The sequence below is a fragment of the Anticarsia gemmatalis genome, chromosome 17 (assembly GCF_050436995.1).
Source record: "Anticarsia gemmatalis isolate Benzon Research Colony breed Stoneville strain chromosome 17, ilAntGemm2 primary, whole genome shotgun sequence".
NCBI lineage: Eukaryota > Metazoa > Arthropoda > Insecta > Lepidoptera > Erebidae > Anticarsia > Anticarsia gemmatalis.
Window position 1 is genome coordinate 8,680,448 of NC_134761.1, and position 10,428 is coordinate 8,690,875.

At 37.8% G+C, this 10,428-nt stretch overlaps 1 protein-coding gene across 2 annotated transcripts; it reads left to right on the top strand.

Annotated features, from left to right (window-relative positions):
* Positions 1-1,113: 1,113 nt before the first annotated feature.
* Positions 1,114-10,186, top strand: Phax (phosphorylated adaptor for RNA export). Of its 2 annotated transcripts, none has more exons than XM_076125112.1 (6): positions 1,114-1,288; positions 1,520-1,777; positions 1,915-2,269; positions 2,470-2,561; positions 2,745-2,931; positions 7,504-10,186. In XM_076125112.1, the coding sequence occupies exons 1-6, from the start codon at positions 1,226-1,228 to the stop codon at positions 7,764-7,766; spliced, it is 1,218 nt and encodes a 405-aa protein (XP_075981227.1). In that variant the 5' UTR covers positions 1,114-1,225; the 3' UTR covers positions 7,767-10,186. The 2 variants fall into 2 exon arrangements, with proteins under 2 accessions (XP_075981227.1, XP_075981228.1); XM_076125113.1 differs by having other exon boundaries at positions 1,520-1,770; positions 1,908-2,269.
* Positions 10,187-10,428: the final 242 nt, after the last annotated feature.

Here is a 10,428-nt window from a genome sequence, read left to right on the forward strand (position 1 = left end):
AACTTAATATAATAAACGGCTACCCACGTCCCTTAAATCGAAGGCGATATCAGGACATGCTGGAGAGCCCTGTATTGACAACATCGCTTCCTTGATCACGCCAGAAGAATAAATTAGATTTTGGAAGTGAGTAGCCCCTTACATGACCGATTTCAGAAGCTACTTACGATAGTTGATACTTACTTGAACTCACCACTGGAATCGAATGATGGTTAACCGGATTTATGCGAGAGCACCAAGTTGCAGCTCGAACTCTCTATGATCCACGATCCACGGCTCACAGGACCGCCGATCCGAGGATACTGGATAATGGGAAGGGATAATGCTCAATAATTAGATTAACTAAAGGGAAATCTGAATTGACACATAACACCAAAGTGCGCTGGAAAACTCCTGCAATATGACGTCATTATGAGTAGCAGAGGAATTCTTATTACAGAAATATTAAAGAACAAACGAAGTACAACCTACCGGGAACTTGTGCTCTTGACGCTCTTGTGAGTTACATAAAAAATATTTGGTGTGGGTATCAAACCTGTAGCAGCGGGTAAAGCCCAGGAAGTGAAGTAAAATCTTAGTATAGACGAATATGAAAATGTAACTACCTACCTTTGTGATTTTTTGACGTTTAATATCAATACTAACACTGTAGTTGGCCACTATTATGAAAAGCTTATTATGTATATCGAACCATTTTTCTATTGCAAGAAGAAAGTGCAAGCTAAAGGGTTCGAATTTCGGCGTTGATTGACGTACGTTTTAAAAAAGATTTTAGACTGTACATAAAGTAGAAGATTCTTTGTAAAAATATAATGTTTAATGACGAATTGTCTCATTACCAGTTGCTTATTTATTAATCCTCAGAGCTGAGGTTAACGCACTATGAGCCTATGTGAATATTAGGCTTCGAAAGTTGACATCATACGGTCAGTACCTCCCGAATCATAGCTTCCAGGATGAAAGTGAAGTATATCTAAAAATAAAATGAATTAGAGATATTATTTAGTTTGTATAAATCTTTTGTGGATTAAATTGAATAAATCGTAACTTTCTTCGTAAAACGGATCACTTGACACTTGACAGGTCATCTTCTACTTTGTCTATGCTAAAAAATATAAAATGACAGCTAGTAGTGGAGACTGATAAAAGGCGGAATTGCTGTATTTCGTTACAGTATTTTCATGATCTTTTATTTTCTTATATCTTCAAACAATAAATATTGAGTATGATGTCAACAACAGAAGGAGAATTGGACTTGGACATACCCAATGATCGGGAAGAAGGAGAGGTTAGTATGAACTTTAGCTTTGTCCATTTTTTTTCTCAAATGTTGTATTTCTGATGTCGTTCTATAAAATTGATAATGTTTACTTGAATAATAATGAAATTTAAGTAATTATCTTGGAATTTCCTTATTTTAATGTGGAATTATATTAGAATAACGTGTAAAACAGTGATATGACGTTTAAGGGCGTGTAAAGTATACGATAATTCAGGTAGTCGTATTTATTGTTTGTAGTTGGAAGATTCAGATGTGGAGGAGGGGACATACATACCTCTGGCTCGGCCGGAGGCTTTCAACCCTCCATCGTTAGACCATATGCAGATACAAGACGAGCAGAGTGACGAGGCATCGGCACAGGAGTCGTCGGGGTCGGAGTCGGACGATGAACCCCGCCGACGTGCTAAACGAACTAAGCTGAGGCCCAAACGACCACAGAGCCAGTCTCAACCAGACAAAAAAGAAAAATATAACATTTGGTGCAAAGCCTTACAGGTAAAACAAAAACATCATGTTATTATGTGTAATAAACAAAACAACAAAATGCTTTAGCTCAGTTAAGTGTATCATAACAATTGGCCAAAACAGGTTGAAGCTTTATAAAGAAAATTAAAAGTAACATTACTTTTCAGGAGGACTTATTAACCGAGGATATGATTAGTTGTGATGTATCAAAGAAGAGTAGATATGGCGTTGAATCTTATGACTACACAATTAAGTATAGATTAGATGATAGCTATATTTCCAAGAAAGTTTTTACAAATACCGAAGAATGTACAGATAATGAGCGCACTTCAAATAAACGGAGGCATTCAGACAGGTCCAATAAGAAGTGGAAGATGGCTAGGAGGGTGAACACTTACCAGTACAATGAGAAACAAGAACCCAGAATTCTGACCGATCTACTCGTAACAGCTGACGATAATGTCGAAATTATTGCCAAGGAAATTGCAGAAAAACTTTCGGAAGAGAAAAAGGACTTGATAGGTATGTCTATATTACTTTTATTAAAATTTAATTAAGCATTTTATATTTATTTGTATAAACAAACTTTTACAAAGAATATGTAGTGAGTTTGGATGAATCCTTTGGTAATAAGTTTCAACATGGCCAAAGAGCATCACAATAAATCTTTTTGGTACTCAATTGGGTTCTGTTAATAATAACTACATCAATCTTATTTTCAGGTCGGATTGTAGATGTGTTAGGAGCACACAAGGCCATAGACTTATATAAGGAAACACAGGAAATAGAAGCAGATGGGGGGATGCTAGTAATGGTGAGTCCAAAAGACCTTAGTTTAGCTGCATAAGCTTGCGTACCACTGACATTCAAAATTTTGTATACCTCTGCCAGCCGTGGACCTGGCATACAAGGCTCTCTACTGAGTTGTTGGAATGTAGGAACTGGGGTTATTGTGTGAATTTCTATATTGTTATGTAAAATATCTTTGTTTTTCCAGAATGGTACACGGCGTCGAACTCCAGGAGGCATCTACTTCTTCCTTCTGAAGCGAGATGATGATGTGTCGCAGGAGATGATCACGCAGATCTTCAATGAAGACAAGAAGGAGAACACGCGTAAGGTCAAGCGTGCGCGCGCCAAGAGCCGCCAGAAAGTTATGGAACAACTAAAACAGAGCCTCACAGGTGAGCTGATCCATGTCGATATAAAACAATTTCTTTTAGTTACTGGCTTAGTTAAATTTCTCGAGTCTTAACCATTACAGATGGGTGAAAGGATATTTTTATTAAGAGTAAAGAGATTATGTCATCAACTCCTCATAGAATACCTATGCTTCCTGTGGTGAACCTAAACTCCACCTAAACTCCTTCTACTCTATGGTAGATGCCATATATTAATCATATAACGATTTGGCATTCTCTGTCAATAAATATATCAAACACGTAATGCTCGTATTTTATTAATACATAATATTGGCGACGAGGAAAAACTGAACCTAAATGGAAAAGCTACGTAAAAAACGGAGCACCCTACGTGGGATGCTCACCAGACTCGATACCTACATCGAGCAGAGGGCGACGATGTCTGACGAGGACATCACCGCTCGCTCCGCAGCCTTGAAGGACACCATAACAGCACTGCGAGAGTTACAAGAGAAGATAGAAAACAAAACCATAGATGATAACGATGAAACAGCGTATTTACACGAACAAAATTACGGCTACGAATTCGAAGAACTTCACACTATTTTAGTATCAAAACTTTTAACAAAAAAAACCATTATTCAAGGTCAGCGACAGGAAGACCAACATAGAATATACCAATACCATAAGATTATACCAAAAATACAATTTAATCCTTTACATGAATCAGAAACGTTCAATAACTTTAAAAAACGTCTGGAAGTGTACTTTAGACTTAATGAAATTACTGAGCCCCACATGAAGACAAATATTCTTCTGTCTACATTATCACCAGAACTCCATGAAAAATTATGTGATTTAATAGCACCAGACGAACCATTGAATAAGACATTTAACGAAATTACTGAAACACTTGACGACTACTTAGACCCAAAACCTAGCAAATGGGTTCTACAACATAAATTTATATCGAGAACTCAAAAATCGGATGAAACAGTAGCGCAATACGCCGCAGATTTAAAAAAGCTCACTACCAACTGCGAATTTAAATGTCAACACTGCCAGAAAAACATTTCAGAAAGCTTTTTATCTCTTCAACTCATAAGAGGATTGAAAGATAGCGACGCACGTACAAAAATTTTACAAGACCGAACAGTATGTACATTTAAACACCTGACACAGATTGCAACATCTATTGAAATGAGTAAAGCAGAAAATACATCAATGCTTCCGAATGAACAACCAAGTAGTGACAATATCAATAAAATTTCCACTGATTCCTACAATAATTCAAAAAAATCTCCTTTTAGAGGAATCACACCAAGAGATTTAAAAGGGAAATGTTTCCGCTGTGGTTTAAATCACGAAACCAAGAAATGTAGCGCTATAAACATAACATGCTATAAATGCAAGAAGGTCGGACACTTAGCTAGTGTGTGTCTACAACGGCGCTCAGATGCGAAGCCCAGTAAGACTACACCGGATATAAATCAATTAAACGACTCAGCGATAAGCGATGATGATGAATGGAATGATATTAATGTTATATCTGGTGAAACATCCGAAAAATACATGATAACGGTACACATTGAACATGCTAAGATGAAAATGGAATTTGACACTGGAGCCACACTTACTTCTATGTCATTACGAGACTACAGAAAATTGAAAATCGGCAAAAGAATCTTTAAAACTAATATAAAACTCAAAACATATACCGGCGAAGTAATCGAACCTGCAGGTGTTGCATACGTTCAATGCAGATGCCAAGGAAAAGAATTCCACGGTAAATTATACCTCATCAACAACAACGTTGACCCCGTTTTTGGCCGGAGTTGGATGAAAGAACTCGAAACTCTAAATTTAGCAGATATAAAAACTTTACAGCAATCAGAAAATCTAGAATTAGACCAGCTTTTGGAACTTTACAAGACATCAGTATTTCGATCCGACTTAGGCGAAATACCCAATTACAGAGGACACCTAAATCTACAAGAAAACACAAGACCAATTTTTATCAAACCACGTAGAATACCGTACGCTTTAAAAACCAAAGTGGATGAAGAGATCGAGCGACTATGCAAACAGGGTGTCATCACGAAAGTCGACCACTCTGATTGGGGTACTCCAGTGGTACCAGTTGTCAAACCGAATGGGAGTATCCGATTGTGCGCTGATTATAAAGTTACACTAAATAAAGTCATACAAGATGAACAATATCCAATACCTATGATAGAAGATATATTTGCAGAGATGAACGGAGGTAAACTATTCTGTACACTCGACATCACCCAGGCATATCTCAACATGACAATGGATGAAGAAAGCGCAATGCTACAAACACTAAGTACGCATCGAGGCACTTTTAAGGTGAACCGCCTAATGTTCGGCGTTAAGGTCGCGCCGAGCCTTTGGCAGAAATTTATGGATAAACTCCTTCAAGATCTCGAAGGTGTAAAATGTTTCTTTGATGACATCATCATTCAAGGCATCAACAAAGAACAATTACTACAGAGACTTAAGCTCGTGTTAGACAAACTAAAAGAAAGTAACCTACGAGTAAACAAAAATAAGTGCCACTTTTTCAAAACAAGCATCGACTATTTGGGACACACTATCGACAAAGAAGGTCTACACAAAAACAGAGAAAAGATTAACGCAATAATTAAAACAGAACGCCCAGTCAACACAGAATTGAGGACATTTCTTGGAATGGCAAATTTTTACAACAAATTTATACCCAACCTATCATCGATCACGAATCCACTGAACAACTTACTCAAGAAAGAATCTAGTTTTCGATGGTCTACAGAATGCGAACAGAGCTTTATACACATTAAAAAAGAAATTCTAAGCGAAAGAGTACTTATACATTTTGATCCCAAGAGGCCCTTGGTTCTTGCAACAGACGCATCTCCACTGGGAATCGGAGCAGTACTATCACATAGACTCCCAGATGGATCAGAAAGACCGATAGCATTCGCTTCCAGAACACTATCGGATAGCGAGAAGAAGTACAGCCAAATTGACAAAGAAGCTACTGCCATATACTGGGGATTGAAGAAGTTCTTTTATTATTGTTACGGTAGAAAATTTATCCTAGTGACAGACCATAAACCACTGACAATAATTTTCCACCCACATCAAACGTTACCAGCAATGAGTACAATGCGATTATTCCACTACGCTCATTTCTTATCTGGATTTGACTACAACATTGAATACAGAACTTCGCCTAACAACTCAAATGCAGATTACCTATCCAGGTTCCCAGTAGAAAACACAAAGGCAAACAAAATGGACCAGAATTACAGCTTTCAACTTCAACAAATACATACCATTGATGTCAACCCAAATATCATAGCGAAAGAGACAAGTATTGATTCCGATTATACACCATTAGTACTCGCATTACAAACTGGCCGATCACTTAAAACGCTCGGTTACAATGATAATGAATTTACTTTACAAGATGGATGTATACTAAGAGGAACGCGAGTCTTAATCCCAAAAACATTACGCGAACGAGTGCTGGACGAACTACACCTCGGTCACCCGGGCATTGTGAAAATGAAGCTACTGGCCCGCAGTTTTGTATACTGGAAAGGAATTGACAATGATATCGAAACAAAAGTTAAGTCCTGTAGAACATGTAGATTACAACAAAATGAACCAGAGAAAGCACCACTACACCACTGGGAACACCCAAAGGGCCCCTGGCAAAGGCTTCATATTGATTTTGCCGGACCTGTTTACGGATACTATCTTTTAATAGTTGTAGACGCATTTTCGAAATGGACAGAGATTATACCTACTAAATCAACGACAAGCTCTTGGTGCATCCAAAAATTGAAAGAACTATTTTGCACCTATGGAACACCTCTACTCCTTGTCTCAGACAATGGCCGACAATTCGTATCGGGAGAGTTCGAAAAATTTCTAAAAGACTGTATGATTTCGCACAAAACCTCTGCTCCATACCACCCTGCAACCAATGGACAAGCTGAACGATACGTACAAACAGTCAAGAGAATCTTACGAAGCTTAGAGGGAGAAAGGGGTAATCTTCAAGAGAAACTTGTCATGGTAAAAACTCGCCTCAGACGGACACCAAACTTGAATGGTCAGACACCTTATCAGTTAATGTTTGGAAGAGAAGTTCGAACAGCATTACACTGCATGTTTAGAAACACCCATAAAAAAACTACATCAAAACATCAAGAGATCAAGGTCAGACAGTTGGAAGTCGGCGAACGAGTACAGGCCCGTGACTACACGAGTGCTAAGCACCATTGGCAGTTTGGTACTATCACAAGACGTCTAGGCCGACTTCATTATGAGATCCGCACCGACAACGGCGATGTCTGGCGCCGACACCTCAACCAGGTGTTGGCTGCATCTTATATTCAGCAGAACAGCTAAGAGGTTAGGAGGGGAGAAATGTGGTGAACCTAAACTCCACCTAAACTCCTTCTACTCTATGGTAGATGCCATATATTAATCATATAACGATTTGGCATTCTCTGTCAATAAATATATCAAACACGTAATGCTCGTATTTTATTAATACATAATACTTCCTTTCAACTATTAACTATGGTACATAATTTTCAGACTCGGAATTACCATCGCTGCTGTCTCGCGGCGAGGCGGTGGTGCAGTCGGAGCACGGCTCCAACCCGCCGCCGTCGCCCGCCACGGACGCGCGCGACTGCTCCAGCGACACGGACGCGCCGCCGTCGCCCGCCGCGTCGCCGCCCGCCAGCCCCGCCCGCCCGGCGCCGCCCACGCAACCCGCCGACCCTCGCCGCCTGCAGGACTACGACGACGACGACTTCCTCGAAGTCATGTGTAACGACGACATGGACATGTTCTAAACGTCCGGCCTGCGTCCCTGCGCTTACCCCGGACGCGATATTTGAACGTTACTTGTCCCGCTGCCGGGTGACCCGGTTCTCGAGTACTCGCCCCGAGCGGTACCGGATATCCGCCGTTGGCGCGCCGCGTTATGCCGACCGGCTCGCGGGACGAACCTTGGTGCTCGGCCACTCCTTGCCCCATTTAATCGATTCGTATTTAATGTGCAGGTGAATTCAGCACTATGAATTTGTAAGATAGATTTTGCCTTTTCGGTGAAACATACGATTGTATTGTTAACACAGGGGGCAGTATAGTTATTTTGAATCACAAGGTTTTATATTCGGTGTCACAGTGAATAGTAGTATCTCTGTGAATTTCAAAAGTATTGATGTCACTTTTAAACAATATTTGAGCCTGACCCTAGAGCTCATAGTATTTATCGCTTGTCTGGAGGGTATGATGTGTTGTATCCACGACAAGTTAATGTATTTCGCCGTCGTGCGTTGTGGCAGTTTTTATTATAAACTTTTGTATTAGCCTGTAAGTGTGTAAAACTGCCAATTTTAAATATAAACGTTACGTATTTTAGTGGAGAAGCTCAACAGTTTGATACTGTTTAATTAATGGTGCAAAGAGAAACAACCAGAGCTTAAGTGTTGACGGTTTGTTGAGGTAATATGTTCATAGCATTATCACATGTTATTGTGATGGGGGGATAGTTACGCACTATGAGCTTGAAATAATATTGAAGATCGAAACAGTCTTGCTCTTTGCTATATTTGTGAATGTACTGGACTGTTTTAATTTGAACTGAGTAACTCAGATCATGAATACATAAGTTATATAATATATAAGAGTTGGATGGTAAGATTGTGTTGAGTTTGGCATGCTAACCATTGTAATATTATTGTTATTAGATTATAAAGCGTGGAATATAGATTATACCTTCGATGTGAACCACAATATAATAATGATTCAATGTTTACCTAACAGTGCTGTTGTCCTATATATTTCTGTGTTAAAAAGTACACATCAGTCTTACATTGAGAAAGGAGTGTTACATATAACTATAAAAAATTTCTGTTAATATATTGTAATTAGTAACTATGTCAATCTTTTAACTGCCACTTAGGGTATAGGTATCAGGATTGACTTTATATATAAATCCTGTGTAGCTTATGAAAAACTTTGATATCTAAGAATTAATATGGTAAATTGGGCAATGTGTGAAATTCTTCAACTAATCAAAATAGGCATAAAAATATATTTTATATACTTTTCGCAAATGAACCTAGTGTGCAGTATATTTATCATACATTATAATATAGTATAATGTAAACTATGTATATGAAATACTTACAAATTCAATTATTATGTAAATTCTTCATAATTTTGGTTGCAGGGCATTGTATTACTTTTTGCTATTATTCCGCATATTACCATTGGGGTTAATTGTTTGAGGCTATAACCTTCTGTTATGTGATATTTAAATGCATGCATTTGTGTGAATAGCGCCTAATTATGAAGCTTTATTCAGTTATAGTTGTATATTATGTTCATCTCATTTTATCAAATCGGTTTATACATATTTGATCTCAAAACTGGAGGAATTGGTGTGTATAAAAATACATTGTACTATATTTTGTATTTATAAAAAGTATAACAAATTGGAAGGTATAACAAGTAATGTATAAAAATATATGTAAATCTGGGCATTATCGTGTTCATGTCCGCCTATAAAATTATTTTTGTTACTAAAAGTAAACCCAACGCGTGTGGTTCGATGACTGGGCTGTATGATAGTTGTAGATGTAGACAATAATAGCTTTTCCTTTAGGGCATTATAAACCAAGATTACGGCAGTACTATGGTTTTTGTACAGTGTTCAATGTGATGATTCAGAAGGTGACGTATTGCTGTTCTCTGGTGCTGCGTTCTTTGCCTTGATGAGTACATTAGGTACTTGAATTTGTTTATTACAGCGACCACTAGATATTTTGGGTAATTAGACCAGTTATTAATATATAATACAGACAGTTTGTAGGCAGCAAGCAAATCGGAAGCTGGTGGGTCTATATAAGTCTTTGGTATAAAATCTTATGGATTTACTGTTATTGTAAAATATTAAAATGGGGATCGACACGGATCCTTCATTGCTGACCCACCACTCATATAATAAGGTAAGATAAACATATAAATATGTTAAATGTACAACACAAGTGTTGTGTAATATATATATTATGAATTATTTAATATCAATATGTATGTGTCGCCAAATATAGTAAGGTCTGTGCGATTGAGTACTTGATGTGTACTGACTGTCTTTTTTACGATGAGATGCTTTGGAGTGTTGTGACATTGGAAATGTACAGTTATCTGGGTGTTATAAATACAGACTCTCAAAAATAATTTGTATAATAAAATTTATAAAAAATGACTGAATCTTTTATTACCTCCTTATTTGTAACGAAACGTGTTGGCGTCCTCATAAACTTTGTTTTGTATGAATTTAGGACATTTTTGTCACTTGGAAAACATCATCATCTTTCAACTTAATTACATTAACCTTCCCCATATTGTATCATCAGTTTATTTATGAAAATAGCATGATTAAAAACCCATTCAATACTTAAAGTTTATTGCTAGCAGAGACCTCGCAGCAGCAGGAGACTTAATCAT

Bases quoted from the DNA above. Each gene is read 5' to 3' on its own strand.
- Phax (XM_076125112.1), top strand. From the start codon at position 1,226: ATGATGTCAACAACAGAAGGAGAATTGGACTTGGACATACCCAATGAT. The intron at 1,778-1,914 runs GTAAAACAAAAA...ATTACTTTTCAG, and splicing joins TTTGGTGCAAAGCCTTACAG to GAGGACTTATTAACCGAGGA. The intron at 2,270-2,469 runs GTATGTCTATAT...TCTTATTTTCAG, and splicing joins AGAGAAAAAGGACTTGATAG to GTCGGATTGTAGATGTGTTA.